At 36.9% G+C, this 21,475-nt stretch overlaps 2 protein-coding genes across 2 annotated transcripts in view; one reads left to right on the top strand and one right to left on the bottom strand.

Annotated features, from left to right (window-relative positions):
• LOC127514759 (zeta-sarcoglycan) overlaps nucleotides 1-4,894 on the bottom strand; it is a 315,734-nt gene extending 310,840 nt beyond the window's left edge. Inside the window, exon 1 of the mRNA XM_051897924.1 lies at nucleotides 3,723-4,894. Coding sequence (XP_051753884.1) covers nucleotides 3,723-3,761 — 39 coding nt within the window. The 5' untranslated portion in view covers nucleotides 3,762-4,894. The remainder of the gene's footprint in view (nucleotides 1-3,722) is intronic.
• Nucleotides 4,895-8,758: 3,864 nt separating this feature from the next.
• Nucleotides 8,759-21,475, top strand: part of tusc3 (tumor suppressor candidate 3) — an 85,935-nt gene continuing 73,218 nt past the window's right edge. Inside the window, exon 1 of the mRNA XM_051907403.1 lies at nucleotides 8,759-8,914. Coding sequence (XP_051763363.1) covers nucleotides 8,810-8,914 — 105 coding nt within the window. The 5' untranslated portion in view covers nucleotides 8,759-8,809. The remainder of the gene's footprint in view (nucleotides 8,915-21,475) is intronic.

Consider the following 21,475-nt stretch of genomic DNA (forward strand, 5'->3'; position numbering starts at 1 on the left):
ATATTGCAATTGTAATTATAATGTGTGCAGTAATAGATTAAGGTCAGTGATTTATGGTGTAAATTAAACTCCAATTAAAGCCGAGTTCATTTTCTTCTTTGTAATACGAGAGGAAGCATGTTAAATCGAAATTACTTTAAAACAATGGATTTGAATTGCTTTAATGTTCAAACCAGCAGTTCAGTGGCCAGTAACATTTTGAACAAGCCGACCAGTTAATCGCCAGCAATGTGTTTTCTTCCTTGGCAATGTTAACCTTTTCTTAACATCACCTGTTCAGATGACACATTGAAGTGCCTCCTTTCTTTCCTGCTACACACTCAAGGCTATCTGGGGGAAATGTTCAACACAACTCTTTTATTCCTCTCGTCCTTCAGCTATAATATATATTAATCATTTGATACTGCTGTTACTGAGAGTTGCGTTGTAATCGGACTGCCCTTTCCCACTGGCAGAGTTAATTAAGTGTAAAATGGATGGAGGTGGGAGGGACGGGAGGGGTGGGGGGGCGATGGGAACGAAAGCTTGGCAAGGACCCCGATACTCAAAGCACAGTCTACTGGTGAAAGGATCAGGACACCGATGGGGCCTTCATCTGCCACTCAAACTCGGACCAGCACAGCAAACCTAAGAGAAGATGGATTACGGCCATTTGTGATGCTATTAGTGCTATTGAATGGGTCTGTTGCTCACCGCAGCTTTTACTGGCTGGTCCAGGATCAGCATGCATGCCGAGTGCTGACACTGTAGACCAAAGCAAACTGTCCGTTTTCCCGGTTTCCAAATAAGAATGACTCGGCCTCCATAGTTGAGTGCTTTTTAATGAAAAATTGGTGCATGTATTGAAATGTGCAAACAAGATGACCAAAAAAAGAAAAAATCACTAAAAAGGTCTTCTACGTGAGGTTTAAAGTTTAAAGGAAAATGAGGAAAATGAGGAAAAATGTATTTTACCCTGACTGTGCAGAGCAGAGTTGAACACGAAATGTCTTTTGATCCTACAAGTCAGTGGGGTCCAAAACAACATTGGGCCCAACTGACATTCATTGAATGACATTTTTCAAAATATTTTCTTTAAAGAAAGAGTCATTTTTGGATGACCTACTCTTTTAAAACCAATGAAGTCAAGGTTTACACACTTTCTTGCTTGTGTTTTAAATCTGTCATCAAAGTTCGTGGTCCAACCCAAGCATTTTTTCTGTCCCTCTGAAGGAACTTTCACAGAGGTGGTAAAGGATTGGCAGTAAATTGAAATGACACTCCAAGAGATTAAGAAAGGCATTTCATCAGTGTGAACTCATAGGACACATACGCCTCCAAGATAAGAGGCAAACCAGAGATGCCAGTTTAATTAAAACTATCGCTGAACAACCCTTTTTAAGGACAGAGTACTGTTTGCCTCATCAACACTGTTTTAAATACTCTTCTATTTCTAAATCTATTCTTGTCGTGTAGTCTAATGAAAAGGGTCAGTGGTGATATTTCAGAGTTCATGTAACATGTTTACATGTTATCATAATTCATTAGAAAAGTAATAACAAGAAGAATGTGCAATTACAAACATCTCCACAAACCAATTACATATCAAGTACATGTTGTTCATTAGAAGCACCCTGCTTAATTAATTAGAAAGAATTACATGAACACTAATGTGAGTGTGACAGTGTCGCTCTACAGAAGAGTCACTGTTATACAGTACGAAACCCTTGATAGATTCAATGCAATTCACAAATGCTGATTCAATAGATGCAACGTTCCAACATATCATCAATGCTGCCCCATCATTTCCACACATAAAAAAAAAAAAAAAAAAAAAATAGCTCCCTCCTGTGTTTCAAATACAAATAGGCTTGACAAAAAATAAAAAAGCCTTACTCAATAACATAAAGCTCTATAATAAAAACTCTTTTCTCAGCCACCCTGATAAGTTGACAGCTCCTGAAGCAGGGAGAGACAAACCAGAAATTAGTTGTTCATTTTCTTATTTAGCTCTGACAAATCTAGTCGAGCGATTAATCTGGTGTCAGCTGTACTATGCATATTTGGTTTCCCTATTAAATATAGTGTTTCCTACAGCAGTTGTAGATTGTATTTTTTCTCTAGTACTGTATTGGTATGTATAGTATTACATGGTGTTTTCATGATTTTCCTATAGCCCAAAGGCACAGAACATCAGATCATTATCTAAATATAAGAACTTTCATGTGAGGCATATGAGAATCGCTCTTTAATGAATAAAGACATTTGCCTAGTTTAAACAGCGATCCTTTGAAATCGCAAAGCCCAAACCAAATACAATACAGAAATCAAGTGAATTACAGGGAGAGAAGAAAATCTCTTGGCAACGGATGCCAATCAAATGTAAACACACTTGCCAGATCTATTCAGTATGTGTTTGCGATCTCTTTCCCTCTCCTTTACGGGGTTCCAGAGAGAGAAAGAGAGAGAGAGAGAGAGAGAGAGAGAGAGAGAGAGCTAAGACCACCATTCACTGTAAACAACAAAAAGAATGTTAAATTTCTCCAGTAAAAACCTGTTAATACTGTAAGTTAACCAAATCTTTCCATATATGGTAAAATTACATACTTTTCAAGGCAATACATGTGATTTTACTGTAAATATTTTTAAAAATGTTTTTATAAGTAAAACGTATTAATGATCTAAAATACATTTTATTTAAAAAGGCAATATGCATTTTTAAACACAGTATAAAATTGTAAACAGGTTAAATAATCTTTTCATTCAAGGAGAACCCTGGCAAACCATCACATATGTTTATATTTCATTTAAAAAGGTTAGTTTGTTCTTATTTTTGTTATTGGTTATGTTCAGTGGAGTGTTTTATAATGCTTGTTGCATTCTTTTAGTGTCATTTGCAATATCCTTGTGTTTTGTGTACTGTACTTAAGTTATAATTGGCCACAGTTGCTAGAGAGAGACCAACTTTAAGTCATCATGTGGCCTTTCATTGTGCCACATGTGTTCCGAAGAGAACACAAATAGACTTTCATAGCTCAAAAAGGTTATTGGTATATTAATATTGCATAATTTAATGATAGTTAGGACTATTTTACAGTAAAATATACAATCAGCAAAATACCCACCTATCAAGTTTGCAACATCATCACGGTAATTCTCAAGGTAAAGTTCTGGCAATCACAGCTGCTACCCTAAATGTAACATTTTACAGTGCAGTCAAACCCGGCCACACAAATCTCCCATACAGCTGTTCTCCAGTCTGATCTGTGGAGCTGTCCAGTGCCAGAGGTTCTGAAACACACAATCCCTCAGCGGGACTCTTTTTTTCTTTTGTGAAAAACGCACGAACATATACATTGATTTGAGCAATAAGATAAGTTGAAAAGTTGTTTTCAAAAATACCACTGCATATGGATAAATGAGGATGCACGCGATGGAAATGCCTGGAGTGGGAAGGCGATCGAGGGAGGGGTTGAACGGGGGAAAGACTCGTTTTTGCAGAAACCCACAGTATATATAAGATTTGCTAGCGAAATATGCGAACTGTTTGTGAACTGACATATGATCATTATCCGCTAGAAGCGGCCCCCGACATCGGCAGCTATGCCTTTAATGGCTGCAACTTGAACGAGGGTTATTGAAATGCACCCCACGCACAAAATCCAGCACCTCACCGCCACCGCACTGAGCCCCAAACACACACTACACGCTGCAAACAGCAACACGTCACATCAGCAACTCACCTTCAGCGCCTCGATGTCCAGCGATGCCGATCGCTCCATATGGAAAGATAAAGTCTAACACAAAAGTTGTATATCTAGCCTTGTAGTTCCCGAGCGAAAGCCAGCCCAGTTCTCCGAGCCGCGGCGGATTCCCTCAGTCTCATTCCCGCTGATCACGACTCCAGCGACAGCCTCGACTATTCAATAGCTTATATGAAATATAACTAGTCACTCAGAGTGTCCCAACAGCAGTAATGTGACATAAACAGACTTGCGTGTCGCTCTCCGTTTTCCTCTTCGAAGGCAAAAGTGTTTCCGTCAGTAAGAGACCGTGTTGTCATTGAGAGCGTTGAGCGCGAGACTGGCACGTTTGCAGCAACCCTGCTTGATCAATCTATCGTATCAACCTTTTGCGGTATATTTCAAGAAATCGGTTCAATCCGAGCAGGCGGATGAGAAGGAAGCTGTCAGCTCCTTGATGTGATCCGACTGATTGATTGATTGAGTGAATGATCGTTTGATTAGACAGGGCGCACTCCGCTGCTGCCCTACTTGGTGATCTCCAGAAACCTCCCGTATCCAAACGCGCTCCTCCAGCCGAGTCCCGGTGCTCTGAATACGGACTCTGTGTCTGGGAGAGGGAGTCTGAGGAGGGAGGGATGGAAGAAAAAGGGGGGAAGATCTTCCTCGAGGAGATTGTGGGTGAATTTTTCTGTCTTTGGCGGGGCGATGACTATCCAGACTAGCCAGGTGACTTGCACAGTCCCTTTAGTCTTCTGCGTGGAGAAACGAGCCGGTTCTTTTCATCACTCAAAAAATAAACTGTCCTGCTAGTTATTCTCCTGGGTCCTAGAGCCAAGAGAGAGGGAGAGAGAGAGAGAGAGAGAGACTGAGCTGATCCGCAATGCTATTTAAGTTTTAATTCGCATGCGTGTGTGTTGCATCTCAAGTGCTGTTGACTTTTCCTCTTAAACAATTTCCAGATTGAATATTTCAATGCAGAATATTCACTGTAAAAGTGGTAGTAATTAAAGAACGTAAAATGCTACTTTAAAACCTTGTCGTTGGATAGCTGTAAAAATGTTTTGTTTTTTTAAGTAATGTATTACCATTTATTTATTTGGAGAATTTCATATTCAAATGCATAATGTATGTTTTTACACTAAAATATGGTTGGTAAATGTTTTTGGCACTGTTAAGATAAAGGTTCCAAAAGGGGGTTTTCACAGTGAACCATTTTGGGTTCTCCACAGAACCTATCATTGATCAGTTATTAAAAGATTTGTGTGTGTGTGTGTGTGTGTGTGTGTGTGTGTGTGTGTGTGTGTGTGTGTGAAGAACATTTTAATAATCTGAAGTGTTCAGATACACACTATGTACATTTTCGCAACTAGAGGCCGCTTATTCAAAACAAGTGAAGCCTTGATTTCACGGAATCATGGGAGGTGTTGTCTTCAGTGAAGTGTACACGTGAAGACTCTTCACGTCTACGGCTGGAGGAAAAAAAAAATCAGGGCAGAAATCATATTCATGGATGAGATTATTAATGTTACTGTAGTATGAAGCAGAGCAGGGCCGAGTGCTGTGCGAGCAGAAACAAGGCCGCTGGAGCGATTGCTAATGAAAGACGAGCACAACACACGTCTCGAGAGCAGTGGAACTTTTATGTTGCAGTTGCCGTGATAAAAAAGCAGTGCTGTTTTATCATATTAGATATATGTGTATGTTGAAAGTTGTTACAGTGTTACTCTGCATTCACTCGGCGGCTGCTATAAGACACTGCAGTAAGCTAGATCGATATTGGTAAAACATGGTACTCACTGTAAATCAAGAAAACAAGATTTAAACAATAAGACTTACTGTGTTGAGCTATATAACATGATTAGTTTTCTTTCGATGAATGTATCCATCACTGTAAACCCTAATGCTCAAAATAATGAATTCTTTTGAGTAGGGCAAACTCAAATTAAACAAATTAGTTCAATCACATTAACTTTTATTATTTTAGTATTTAGAACTTTCTTTTTCTTTTGAGTTCACGAAACAAACATTTGAAGTAATCTGAATTGTTTCATTGTTTTAAGTTACATGAACTTCTTTTAATTTAGACAAACTTAAATTTACCTGAAACTGGGCTGGGATTTCTTTTTCCCAGCATGCTTTGCCATGACATTCGAAAGGGAGAATAAATGCTAAAATTAAGTGTTTTATAAAGTTTTTTGTTTAGAAGAGGTTCTGTTGTATGTTGTTTTTTTGTTGTTGTTGTTGTTTTTTTTTGTTTGTTTTTTTTTGGGGGGGGGGGGGGGGGGGGGGGGGAGCATGAGAACAATTGGGCTATAGGATAAATGTTCTATATTGCTGTACTCTCTCAGCAATTGCTATGCTAATGTTATCAAAAGCATTATGTTACCATTTGGCATTTGCTGGATTAGCCAGTCATAGGTAAATTTCCACTACTAAAAATATAAGTTGAGATTACATGATAATTTAAAATGTATAAGTTAAATGTATGAGTTAACTTACTAAAAAATTTAAAGTCAAGAGCAATTCAAATGTATAAGTACAACATTGAAATCTGCCAGTTCTGCTTACTTAAATTTTGAATTTCTTAACTAAAAAAAATTATGTAACTGATTACCTCTTTTTTTTTTTTTTTTTTTTTTAGTTTTGCCAGCTTATTGGGGTTTACAGTGATCCAAACAGTTGCTCACCTGTCTAATAAAACACATAATACAGTATATTAAAGCGTCTTTGGTGTTTCCATGGTTTACAAAATAAAACCGGAAACCGAGGTAACGCAGGTATGATGCCATTGATAGGTGTTCTGGTTAAAATTGCTTATTTCTCTGGATTTAAACATTCTTGGAAACATTTGGGATAATTTAAGTATACAAGTCAACAAAATATATAACATTGTTGTAGTGGTTTTTGGATTTTTTAATCTAAAAATATTACATATTGTGCCTTTAACTTTTGTGCAATGGAAAAGTTCCATTGATGTTGAAGGTTCTTCATGGAACCATAGTGTATTCATTGTGGATTTTCAGTAACAAACTGATTTAAATAGGTTGGTAGAAACACATTATATTATTTAATGATATATGCAGTTGGAAAATGTAAAATACAATGACATCATGTCCAGTTTGAGCAGCCACAGCGTCCAGTTTTTACTGTACATTTAAAAAAAACTGAATGTGCACAATTAATTCACACATGGTGTGTAGTTTAAAGTGAGAAAATGACTTTAAAAAATTGCTCTAAAAATAACCTACACAGCAGTATTACAGCTGAAATCATTGTTCCAAATGCAGGGCTTGCATTGAGGATTTTTTTTTTTTTTTCATTGTGCCACTCCGCAATTAATCATTCCTTGGCATGGATTTTACATGCGCACCTGACCTCAACTGGGTATATTGTGCCAGCCCCAGCTCCGGTGACGTCAACTCCCAGTCTAGGACACAAATTAACAGCCCACCGTAAAGTGAGCTGAAGCGACAGTGAGACAGATTTCAAGTGGAACAGCTCAACGGCAATCGTGTGTGTTCGAGCATCTGTGCGTGTCTGTGTGAGAGAGATATTCACATGCAGTCTAGGAAGGCTCTGAGAGACACGCACAAAGAGAATACGTAGGTTTAAATACTGTGTCCTAGATAAATGGAAATCATACATCATCCTCTGTCCTGCAAATTTTGGCCTGTTATTCCTGGATGAGGTTCAACTAAATGTATGTCGCGTTCAGCTGTGGCTGTCTGTCTGATACGTCTCCGTGTATGTGTGTAAGAGAGATTATTAATGTAAAGATATTCATACCAAATATTTTATAAACACCTGCAGTGTGTTTATAACAGACAGCCTATTAAATGTGAGTCAGACATGTCATTTTTCTTAAAACACGACCACTTGACAACTATTTTAAAGGCTAAAAGAAAATCTCAACCATTCGATTCCATCATAAAATAAGTATTGTAGTGACTTGTAGTCTGACATTTGCTACATGCATCATATTGAATGACATCGGTATTTAGCCTGTCTGACCTTATATTCAGTTCTGCATAGAGATGCATGCTGGTCAAATGAAAGACATCATTTGCTACAGAGAGTGAGTCAGGTTCTTAAAGGGAAATGGAACGGACCAACCATGCACTTAGCTTGTACATGAGCTAATGAAAATGATGAAAGAACATGGGTTATTTATGCCATCTAAGAACATACTGTTCTTGGGATATACAGTAATACATACAAATTGTTCCAGTACAGGAGAGGCTAATATTTCTTTATAGAAACATCTTTCTAATCTTTCATGCATATATATTCCATCTTTCGCTCAGAGCATGCAAGCGTACTGTATATTAGTCATAGAATTTAACCTTTGGGCAATTTGTGTTAAAAGGACATTATTTTCTCTAACAAACAAATGTGAAAAGCTATAAATAGCTGCGCTCCCCCTTTTAATGGTTTCTTACCCTAGTGCCCTCTCAGCTGCTACTAAAACAACTCAAAGATGTAGCCTATATGACAAAGAAACAAGAAACACAATATATGATAAATATAATAATACAGTACATTGAAGAATTATTATTATTAAAGGATAATAACAATAAGTCTTATTATTTTATATTATTTATGCTTTGTAATATCATAAATTGCTCTTTATTTAACCCTTTAGAATATTATATAAACATTTTCAATTCTGTGATTTCTGTTTTTTGCCATGTCATGCATTCTCCATGTTCAATATCATTCTATATTAGAAAACACTTTTTGGGTTTGCCCCCCATTGGCAGGAACTGGAGATACAGCAAGGCTATATATATATAAACCTGTGCATCTTCCTCTCTGAACTCTAAGACTGTGACAAAACACAAATATATGCCTATTTTTAAAGTATATTTTAAAAAAACCTTCTATAATTCTGGATAACGAATAAAGTTACTCCTGGAGGATTTAGGAGGATTTTACATGGTATTCCCCTTTGTTACTTCGTGCGTTTAAAATCCAGGTAATAAAAACTACAAGTCCCACAAAGCGATTGTGTGGCCTCTGGTTGGAGGCGATTGTAGCCAATCAAAGCGCTCAGCAGAACTGATGCGATAAGAGCATCTTCCATCATGGCGGTGGTATTCAAGGGGTTCCCATTCAACCTGCCGTTTGCATCCATATTGCTGATTCTGCTGCTATGTCTTCAGTCTGGAGGAGGTCAGAAGAAAAAAGAGGTACTGATGCATTCGTGAAGCTACCTTTCACAGCACCCAGTGATGCTGATTTCTGTCAAAGTCCTACTGTGTCCGTGTCCAACTCTAACATCTATATTACACGGCGGTCGGCACAGTTAAATGACCTAGAGACGAATATATCATGGGAAGAACAGGAAGCTGTTTTAATATTAACATATATATTTTTCATAAATGTTCTAGCAGAATATGTCTCTTGCGTTTTATCCTCGCGGGTGCCCGTTCCATTGAGATTGTGAACGTAGACGAGTGCTCGTGTCCGTGTGACGCTGTGCGTGCGTCCTTATAATGATAAATAAATAATAAATCTAAACATTCTACATGTACGGTAAACACTTATAATAATTAATATTTGAAAAATTGGGGCTATTTATTTCACATACATGTGTTTTATTCATTCATTCATTTAAATGAACTGCGTTATTAAAAGCTTGTTTATTTATTTAATTATTTTAAATTAATTCGATTTTGTTTGGAAATTAATTCATTTGAATATAAATCACATGGCTCTTCTAATATTCCTATGTTAATGATAATGGTAATCTACACAACTGAATTAACACTCAAGTTCTTCTATAACATTTATTTATTTCTAATAAAATTAATTAACTCTTTACATATTAAGTGACATGGCTCTTGTAGTATTCGTAATAGGGAGAGATCGGGGAGTGTTGTAACACGGGGTCTGTTGTAAACTGTCAGTTTGACAAGTAAGAAAAAATCTGTGGTGAAGTCATCAATATCATACACCCCCATTACCCTTTTGAGGTCACAGGAGAAGTGGCATGTGACTGTGAGCAACATTGTACATTTTATGACCCAAAAAAAAAAAAGGATTATCAGGAAAGTAAAAATATTTATCAATATTTTTTTTGTGCCTAGAAATCATTGTATTGTAAGTACAGTTATTTGACTTGCATAATCTAAAGCAGCTATTTCTATAGTTTAATTTTATGCTTTGCATTCATGCTAACTTCAAACCCACATGCCAAAACAGTTAGCTAAGTTATGGCTGTTAAGGGTGGGGATAGTTGTTACAGTTCATTAAAAATGTTACAACCAACCCCTTATGATGATTCCAGTTATCAATCACATCCCGTTAAGACGCAATTACGAGTTTTTTGTTGCGCATTGAGGGATTTATGTGGTAAATGTGTTTCCACCATAGTTTATGTGCGTGTCTTCTTATCGAATCAAAACATTATCGGCCTCAATTGAGCACATTCGATTTTTTTGTGCACATTTTTAGAATTTATGCGCGTCTCTACGTTTCCATCCAGCGTTTTTTATGTGATATCCCAACATTCACATAAAATAGGTAGATGGCAGCATAGCTAGTTACTGGACCCTAAAGTGACAAGAATACACTACACTCACACAAACAAACACACACAGCAATTGTTTTTGTGCTAAATTTAAAGTCCTTAATGCAATACAATACGTTTTTTTGTTACTTTAAATTATTCACTTTATTCAAAACTGATTATTCTTTGTTCTTCAATAACATTCTTGCATAGATTTAGATAGTGTGAATCTTATTTCAGCAAATTATCTATCTATTAGCTATCCCCTGCTAGTGTTACAACTGTTCTATCATCACAACTCTTTTTGTTTGACATTAACTCACATAATCTGTGATTATATTGTACATGTCTAAGTGAGTTATATTTGTAAAAGACAAATGTGGCTACCATGTATCAAATTTTGAGAGATCTAGCACAAACAACCACTGAGTTACCGATGCTCAAACAAAAGGTGTTACTTTCATCCCGTCTCCCCCTATTTGATCTATTTGATTAATATTAATTGTTAAATGAACCCAAATTTTCTTTTAACATCTCAAAAACGCATTTACATTGAAGTATCAGGTTGATACTTGACTCTTGGAAGTTAATTGAAATGAATATAGATTAATTAAATACTCGTTACTTTTTACCGTACGTTAATGTAATAATTCTGAATTGGCATTCAAAGAAAACGCAGTGTTTCTGAATGTCAGGTGAACTGCTAGACAGAGTCTAGACAGTCTCTAGATAGTTCCTCTCTCGAGAAAATATAATGTGTATTTGACCTTTTTCCTCTCACCTGCAGCAGAGGAGCAGGGAAATGATCATATTGGGCACAAATCAGGCAAAGTGGTGAAGCAGCAACTTTCCGCTTCCCCCTCCTGCATTTTTAAACCTGTTTCTTCATATTTCCTCTTCCTCTTTTGTCTTTTTCTCCCTCTCTTTCCTGCCCCGATGCTCTCCGGGTGCTGAGAAGGGCAGTATTTTGACTCCCTGTCTTTAAGCCTTCATATATCTGTTAAGGTTTGCGCTGCCCTCTACAATCAAGGGAAGAATATTGGAGTGGGTAGGGGTGATTTTTTTTTTTCCCCCTACTAGCTCAGCTACTCGTTCATTCATCATCACAGCCAAATTTTGTGTGTCTTGTATCTTGGCTTGACTAATGTGAAGAGGTAGGAAAAGATGGTGTAAGCAGTTTTGAGCTGCTTGAGTTGCAGAGTCTTTGTTTGCCTTTGTTTCCCCTTTGAGGTGTGCCTGAGGTGGACTCTTCTTTATAGGGTTTAAAGATGACTTGCCGATTTATTTCTTTGCATTTTGTCCTTTACTTGTTTACACTCAGGGAGGGGCATGAGATTTCTCTTCAGGTACTGTTTTCTGATTTTATCCCTGGCATTTTGAGGATTTGGCTGCAAAGTTTCTTTCCAGCTTTATTTTTAGGCTTGATGGGGTTATAATACATCAACAAAGCTGAATAATGATTTTTTGAGATATTTTGGCGTTGGCCACAGTAACTCTGCCTGCCTGGTCAAATAACGTAATTGTGAATATATTGTGTTAATTTGGTCCATTTATGTAGGTCTCAATTGCTATTAATTCATTGTGTTATATATCTCAGCTTTATATTTCCACCCTGTTGTCTGGTATCATTATCATCAATCAACCATGATAATCAGCCAATATTACCAATGTACATTTTTTTTTTTTTTTTTTAAATCATTTTAAATTCTAGAGTTGTTCATTTTCAATCATGATGATTTCTTTTTGGGAAGAATCACTATCCATCCATCCATCCATCCATCCATCGTGATTGTATATATATGTTTATAAAAAAATCAATATAACCCAAAATAGGCTTCTCCTATGACTGTGTCCAACACTTGTTTCTTTTTTACTTCAGCAGCTGCTCTTAAATCAAATTCCCGTAGGCTATGTTGAATTATTCCCAAAGAATGAGTCAAATGAATATTTGTGAAAGTTATTTTTGTCTGGATGTCATGCTCTGTTTGGTGTTACAGCATTCGTGGTGGTTTTGCTTATGGGTTTTTTTTTTTTTTTTTTTTTTTTTTTTTGTAGCAATTCTGTAGCAATTGGCATAGATTTGGATATGGTACATGTCCCTACCAGTGTTAAGAGACCCTTAATAATTCCTAACAATATTTCTAGCCATCGCAGTTATGACAAAATGTAATATACAGTCAAACCAAAATTGATTCAGACACCTTGAGCATTTCATTCATTAATACAGTTTATTCACTATAGTTTAAAAAAAATGTAATAAAATATGGCAAGATCTCAGAGTTAAACTGTGTCAGAAAAAATTTATCTTAATTAGTGGTTCAACGGATCACAAAACTCACGGTTCAGATCATATCACGGTTATTAAGTCACGGATCGGATCATTTTTCGGATCAGCAGGGGGTTTGTTCTCCCGCGGTAGAAATCATGTTCCGGAGGGGGAGAAATGGGAACACCGCGATGCGACCGCAAAGGGCACTTTCACGATCAAAGGGGCAGGGGCTCAATGCACTCAAAAAGTGCATTGAGGACGCAAAAGAGAAATCAATTTGGAGTTCTTGAGCTATCTAAAATGCGCCTCTCTCTCTCTGTGTTTGCGCACGAGACTTGTATGTATGTGCGTCTGTGTGCACCGATAAAAGCGTGGTGTGCGATACCGAATTAAATCCTCTTTTGCCTCTTCTAGGGCTGGAATGGTTTTATATCCATTTAATGTGTAAACTAGCAATACAAAACACGTGCAAATGATAATCTTTCACTCTATTGCGGTTAAACTTGCAATTGATCCGCGAATCAAACGCGTCCCGAACCGTGGGGCTTGGTCCGTACGGATCACGAATCAACAACGATCCGTTTAACCACTAATCTTAATTATGTCAGATAACACTTAAGCAAAACATGGTCAGGTCAAAGTGTCTGAATAATTTTTGTTTCCAAATTTTTAGCAATTTTACTGATAGTCCACTGTATGAAGAATTTTTGGGTATAATATGTCACAGTTTACTTTATTTTGCTATCCTCACTTAATGAACTATAGTGTCCTGCACCCACTAGCAAAAATATCGAAAATGTCTGAATAATTTTTGGTTTGACTGTAAGTTAATATGTTTCTGACTGTGTGATATTTTCAGGTTAGGCTGTAATTTTGGTTAAATTAATTTATTACATTTATTGTAAATCACTACGATCGGTAAGATTTTTAAAATTGTTTTCGAAAGAAGTCTCTGATGCTCACCAAGTCTGCCTTTATTTGTTAAAAAAAAATACATTAAAAACAGAATTATTGTGAAATATTATTACGATAAAATAATTTAATATAGTTTAAAATGTAATTTATTTATGTGATGGCAAAGTTGAATTTTAAACATCATTACTCCAGTCTTCAGTGTCGCATGATCCTCCAGAAATCATTCTAATATTTGAAATAAAAAATGAATTAAAACAAAATGAATTAATTAGTGCTGTCAATCGATTTAAAAAAAAAAAAAACTAGATTAATCACACATTTTTTTGGTGAGTATTAATCGCGATTAATCGCAATTAAAAACACTTACGTTTTTAATATTTTATAATTTTATAATTTCACAGATATTCTTCCAATTAATATAGAAACAACATAAAGACAGTCTATTTTAAATACTTGTTTAATGGCACTTTTTATGACTGAAGGCCAGTATCACTGATACTAATACTGGTACTGATGTCTCAATGAAAATGATTTCCTGTCTAACAGGTAGGAAATATACAGAAATTGAATAAAGTTATCAAACAGTCTGCACTGCATAAATTATCAATTAAATGTAGATTAATCCTTATTAAAGCTACAAATGTTCTTTAGTCAAGAGCAGTGAGTAATTTTCTCTGTTACCTTTGTTCTTTGATTAACATAAATGACAGAGAGAATTAGTGGCTGCTGTCACTTTTAAGATCTGCCGCTGCTGCACATGACGCGGATCTCACATGCGTTTCATTTTCTCACAACTCTTTACATTAGTTTAAGACTTTTTCCCAGAACACCTACTGCACCTTTATTTAACTCATTTAAGACTGCTCTTATGAGGATACATGGCAAAACAGACAATTTGGCATAATTCTGTGCTATTGTTCGTTCAAGCTCGAAAGAGAACTCGATACTGGTCTTTCTGGGCGCTGTGTGTGTCAAGACATTCAGTGCATTCTCTTTTGTCTAATCGTGCTTGAATGTTTTAAAAGCATTTGCATGAATAAGAGCGTGATCATATAAAACAACGCTACCCAAAGGATGACAGAAAAAACATATGCTGCGTTAATTGCGTTAAACATTTTTAATGCGTTAAACTGAAAAAAATTAATCACGTGCGTTAACACGTTATCGTTGACAGCACTAGAATTAATTAAAACTAAATCCATAAAATTATCTGATGATGGAAACCTCCAAAAGGTTCTATATATGAAGTGCCTGACAGAACCTTTTCTCCTAAGAGTGCAGTATCAGCTAATACGGATTTGGTCACTGATATATTCTACAGTTAGTTCTGCTACTTGTTCTCTATTGGACTTGCGGGATCCTCTGCTGTCTTTATTCCTCATATCTCTGGTAGAACATTGCTTGTAATATCTGCCGCAGGAATACTGTCCGGGCCCATGATCGCTCCATCCTGACTCTAGCAGCTGGAGCTGAAGAGCAGTGTGATCCCCTCTCCCTTCAGCTCTCAAACTGTGGCTCGACACATTACTGCTCCGACTGGCACTGGGGCAAAAGGCTTGAAAGAGTTTATGTTCTGAAACAACTGAAATGTTTGAAGTCTTGAAGCCTCCCTCTCGCTGGGGTGAACAGTGCGAAGAGAGCCACCCTGCTGAGTGTTTGATGAAGGCAGTTTAATTCTAAAAGCTCAGAGGCATAATGATGCATACGTGTAGTCATCCATAGATAGGAAAAGCACGTCATGCTGCTCTGCCTCTCTCATTCTTTCCTCTTTTCTCTGTTTCTTCTTGTTCTTGCTAACTTTTTTTCCCTCTCCCTATCGTGATGAACTGCTCTCGCGAAGCATTGATCTCTTGGATTGGGAACACGGTTTCAGCGTGCCAACCTGCATATATATTCATTTCCATAATGAGTCTCAAGACTCTGCAAGATTCTAATTCTAAATACATCATGGCTCACTGCAAATTAATCTCCTCGAAATGATGATGTCTCCAGAGCATCAGGAGGTAGTTTTACAATTTTTTTTTATTTTTTTTTTTTATTTGTGGCCACTGTTATTGAAAGGGACACTAGAGGCAAAGGAGAGGAAAAGACTGGCTGAAGAGGAATGGATAAAATGATTGAGTTGGACTCGTACTCGTGTTGCCAGCTTGAGCACTATGGCTTAACATGTCAAAGGTCACAGCTCTGACATCATTTCCTGCTGAAGAATGTTTGCATTCAGACAGGTTGTCAAAACCTGGGTAATGTAATCCTCACTTCTATTTTTTTTAAAGGTGCACTTTTAATTCATTAAGTTTAGCAAATTTTATGTTTAATTCAATGTGTTACTTGTCATTTCTTTGTATAGTAGTACAAACAGTACTTTTTTGTGAAATTTACTAGCAATTTCCGTGTGAAAATTGTTTCGTAGTAAATCCTACCAGTAAAACCAAATTTTATTCAGTATACATGGAGTGGGTTGTGTCGTGTGTGCTGCCATTTTGAGGTCACATGACACGCTGAAAAACTAAGTTTTTATGTATTTGAGGAGCTGAGAAGAGTGTCTTAAGCCTTGTTTCCACCAAAATTCCCCGGAACAATTTGTCCCAGGAACTTTTTTCCCCCAGACCTGTTGCTGTCTGCAGTTCCGTCGTGGTCTAAAGTACTGTGAAAATTAGGCAAATAGTCCGCTGATGTAGGACTGCCTGCGACTTTCCAGTTGCCACTGGATTTCGTCCTCTGCAAATAAGCTTTATAAAGCCTGAACCTCATTGTCGGTCCATCGGTCATAATTTTTAAACTCCATTGTTGATTCGAATAGCAAACAACTCTTATTTCAAGCACTGCAAAAGATTTTTAAAAATGGTGGTTGAAATAAAATGCTGTGTGAAGTCAAGCATTCAAAATTCTGTGCGAACCAATCAGCATGTTCAGCGCCCAAGTCCCACCCCCAAGAGTTCCTGAACTTTGAAAAAGTACTACCTCATGAGCAGGGACTTTCTGAGGGGAACATTTTTTCCTGAAACTTCATTTAGACCCTGATCCCTGCGGTCGAAAGACACTGAGTACCACCCCAAAGTCCCTAGTTCCTGGGAAAAATGTCCTGCGGTGGAAACGCACGGTCTTAAATAGCCTGTGCTTTAATAACATGAGATTTTGGCTAAATTACAGAAAAACATAATTGACTGAATAGCTACAGTAAACTTTATAACCTGTAAGTTGATGAAAATGTAATGCGATGCACTTACTGCCTCAGCTGCGGCCGTTCTAATGATGGACAAAACACGTATGTCCAAAATTCTCTAAAATTTGCTGGTCAAAAACCTCATAATTCCATTTGAAGTTTGGTTTTGGTAATATGTTAACAATATAATGACACATGCAAGTGTCTGACTACTGTATATATAAAGCCTCAATATCAACTTTGACATCGCAGTTTTTAATTATTTAAAAAAAATTCACCCCCTGTTTCACAGACAAGGTTTAAGGTAGTCCTAGACTAAAATGCATGTTTGAGCTGTTTAAACTGAAAGCAGCTTGCACTGACATATCTTAAAATAGGTAAGAGCATTGTTTTGTCTCAAGATGCACACCAGTAATGTTTTTTTCTAGGGTATATTTATAAAAGCTACTTAAATACCCTAATTGAAATAAGGCCTAATCCTGGCTTAGCCTAAACCCTGTCTGTGATACCGGGCCTCAGTGTTTTCTCCATTTCTTGGAAAGTAGTTGGAGATACAAGGTTTTGCCTGACAGTGACAATATATTATTAATAATGGCTGACTGCTAATGGTGCATTTCTACAACAGCATCTGTATCTGAAAACATTTGTGTTTGCATAATGTGACATCCACACCATTAGGTGTCAGTGTAAGTCCAACATGAATGCCAGTATCTGTCAGTGACAGTGTAAAAGAAAAAAAAAGTGCAGAAATTCATATTTGTCTGAAAAATTTTTTTTTTTTGTAAAAACAATAAAAATGTTTGCAATTGCGTTTGTTCTGCTGTTGATGCAGATTGTAAATGCTTCACCTTTAACTTATTACAACAAAGCTTTTCATGCAGACTTTCAGTAATATCTCTACTTAACAGATATAGAACACTGGGTAAAAGCACAAAAGAGCGTGAACTCTTCGCACATGTGCACGGCTGTCGCTCCCATGCCTGACTAGAGTGACAGCGAGCCGTGTTTAAGGCCCAGTGTAGTGGATTTGCGAAATGATTTGTATTGTGCTTGAGAAGCATTACCAAAATGATTCTCCATGCCATCCAGACAGATGCAGGGCTCCAGCCGCTGGGAGGCTGTGATATATCAACATTAGACCCAGAGCCATTCCACATGCATTGCTTATAAAAATCATTCTGAATATTGAACAACTCATGGTTGGCCTAGCCCTGCAAACCCCGCATTCTTTTCTTCAACAGGCCATGCTAGCGTGGTCTGTTCTTTCATTTTTTTAAAAAAAAAATGCAAAATACAGCTTTAAAAGATAAATAAACAAAAAAGAGACATGAATATTTAGCAGACCCTGGGCCCCCTCTGGTCTCCACTCATGTCAGATCCAGGTCTGGAGGTGTAATTCCATTTCCCTTGTACGTTTTATTTAATATTCAAGAGATTTGTTGGCCATTTGTAATAAATGCATTGATATTCTTCCCTTCTCGCCATGGAAAATGGGGAAAAAAGAGCGCTAGCGGACAAGCAGTGTGTGTTCAGTGCACTGCAATGTATAAATCATAAAAGTACACAGTATGTAGGCAACACTGTAATTGTATTTTGTTCAAATTACAGTAAAAGTGGGCAGCTGTTGCGAGAACTTTACCATAAAAATGTTTTCACAATTTTTCATTATGGGATTAATTTTAGTCACAGTGCACAGTATTTATTTAAATATAATCAAAGACATAAGTATTTTCAGAAACAATTCTATTTAAAGAAAATAGTTCTCTCAAAATGACAATTCTATCATCATTCAAGTGTTGTTTCAAACCTGCATGACTTACTTTCTTCTGTGGAACACAAATAGTGCATCCTGGAAAAATTTTTCAATGTAATAAAAGTGAATGAGGACTTAAATTTGGGTCTGTTCCCCACACAATGACTATCGTATGGCTTTAGAAGACTTGGAATATAGAACATTAGTTGTATGCACAACCATTGTCACTTCTATATTATTTTTAGGGCTGTCAAGTGATTTAATTAATTAATTAATTATTTTTTTATTTTTTTTAACCTAATGACATGATGTGCCTATTAATTGCAAATTAATCGCACATCAATATTGGCTGAGAAATTACCCCCCAAATTATAATTTAAAGCCATTATTGTGTTAGATGAGAAAATAGACATTACAAAAAGTAGCTTTGATTCAACATATAATTTATTACACATAAACAATCGTGCTCGGTTAGTGTGAGCCTAGCCAACTGTGAGTTCACCCTAAGGCTACAACGTGGCCATAAGATTTTTTTTTTTCAGAAGCTGCTTCTGAAGTGGTATTTAGGTATATTTACACAGACTGTTTAATGAAGCTCAGATGTGGCATGAATATGAATGAAAAAATAAAATGATACTCTAAACTAAAACAGCCCTGTAGGTGGCGGCAAAGTCACTATCTTAATGAGTGAGTCATTCATTCAACTGATTCATTCAAATGGCTGATTCATTCAGGAACAAAGCAAGTGGTCGTCTAATGGGTCATTGAATCATTGGCTCACTCGACTGGTTAAAAACCACGCATTCATTCAGTAATTTTGGAACTATTTTCATTGGTGAAATTGAGAAAAATGGACAATATTGACAATAGTGTGTCTAAAATGTAACACGATATTAACTTCTTGTTTATTGAACTGTTGTATAAAATATCACATTTGCAGCTATGCAGATATTAGGGCAAAACAGCACTTTTGCTCATGTGAAATTGCTAAACTACATCATATGATATAAATATAAGACAGGGGCATTTTTGCCCTCATATCTTGAGTTTTAGTGGCATTTTAACTGCATTCTAAAAGGCTTCATCATGTAGTAAGTCGTTGCCCTGCATCATGTTCGTAACTAAATTGCATGCAATGTAAGATTACAAGTCTAGGGTGGGGTGGAGTGCGTTAATAAGCTTTAATAACACGTTATTTTTCATAATCAATCACACCAAATGAACATGTTAAGTCGACAGCCCTGTTTTGCGTCCTTTTTAAAGTTAAAGACTCCAGTTCCCGTTCATTCCATTCAAGTTTTTTGTGTTCCATGGAGGAAAGAAACAACATTATTGACCATTTTCATTTTTGAATGAACTGAATTCTTTCATGTTTTACATTACGTTACAAATTTTACATTAAAACATTTTAAAAATATAAATTATATATTTAACATTTAAAATCAAATGTATTTTACCAGATATGGTTCACAACATGCAGTTTCTAAATTAACTGGCTTCTTTTTTCCATTAAAATTATGCATGTTTTTTTTTTTATATATACTACCAAAATAGTTTCAGATCAAAATATATGACAAGTTAATTTTATTTATGAATTTGAATGTGTTTCACTATTAGCAGTCCTGTTGAATGAATGATAATAGCCTGTGTGGCAGAGCTGTCTGTTTGATGGATGCTTTGTGTTCCTGAGACGTCGCCCTGCCCACTTTCTGACATTTTGGTCAGAAATTGGGCATAATCAGAGGGCAGTTATTTTTGAAGCCGGGGGAAGGGGGAGGGTACATGAGATTGACCACTAGGAAGTCAGACGTGCTCTATCATTATCTTTTTTTTTTTTTGCCATTTTTACTTCAGTATTTTAGGCTTTTTTGTTATACTTTAAACTCCACACTAGTTTATTTCCCACAGATTCTTTCATTTTCTGACTTTCCCCATGTGTTTTTTCATCCTGAGCTCTCTGGGTTATGTGGTATCTCTGTTAACCTGTGTGTCACGCTGTGTGCTCTGACCCAATGTCTTTGGTTCAAACTCCTGGTGTTCACTGAGCCCAAAAGAGATCAACAACTGTAGACCACTGACTTGGTGCTAAACACAAAGACATCAGAAGAAAAATCACCACCTGTGTTTTTTTTGCAAGCGTCATGTTGTCTTTCTTTGAAATATGGTATGAGGTAACAACTTCCAATTCATTTTCCTTAGCTTTTTCATTCCTCCAAATCCTGTGTACCCTCCATCTGTCCACCCCATAGCTTGTGACAACTTCGATTGTCCTTTATCAGTGCTGTCATAGCAGTCGTCATCACAGCGTGGCGGTGGATGATCCGACAGAGATGCTTTAGGCAGGAGGCCGGCGTGGACGAGTCAGCCTGTCGAACTGGATAACGCATGCAGCCTTATCAGTGCTGTGCCAGCCGTCCATGGCAAAGCCTTAAACATGCATTAAAGAGTGTATCAGAGAGAGTCGTTCATTAGGGAGAGTAGTGACGGGGGAGGAGAGAAAACGAGAATCTCTCCAACGCATCTCTCCACCTGTCTTTCTCTTCTTCATTCTCATCACTGTTTTGCTCTTCATTGCCCTCTCTATTTTTGTCAGATTAAGGCCGTTTTTTCTGACTGTTTCGTTTCTAGATGGTTTCATTTTGTGGTTTTATCAGTATTCGTGGTGTGTTTTAGTGAAGGACCCAAAAGGTGCTGTTACTCTGATGTGACTGGTTGCTTTGTTGCATTTTAAGGGCAAACGCTTTACCATGTTACACAGGGCAAGGAGAAAGAGAGAAATCACTGTCAGGTGCTTGGACACCATGGAAAAATAAATGTCTTTCAAACTTTAAAAAGCATATGCCAATCAGTAGCTATGTTTGGGGTATTGCATAAAAATGCTGGATGGAAATGCCAAGATGCGCATAGATTCTGAAAATGCGCCTAAAAACGTATACACTCAAATGAGTCGGATACATTTTTTTATGCGATGCGAAAACATGCGCATAAACTTCAATGGAAACACTTTTACTGAACTAATTCCTGATGTACTTCAAAAAGGACATGTGACTTTGCGATGGGACAGCATAACTGGACCAACCAGTTAACCGGACCGATCTCGTTGCAGAGCATCTGAAATGCTGTTTTGGTCAATATGTAA

Source organism: Ctenopharyngodon idella, chromosome 1 (genome assembly GCF_019924925.1).
Source record: "Ctenopharyngodon idella isolate HZGC_01 chromosome 1, HZGC01, whole genome shotgun sequence".
In the NCBI taxonomy this organism is placed as follows: Eukaryota; Metazoa; Chordata; class Actinopteri; order Cypriniformes; family Xenocyprididae; genus Ctenopharyngodon; species Ctenopharyngodon idella.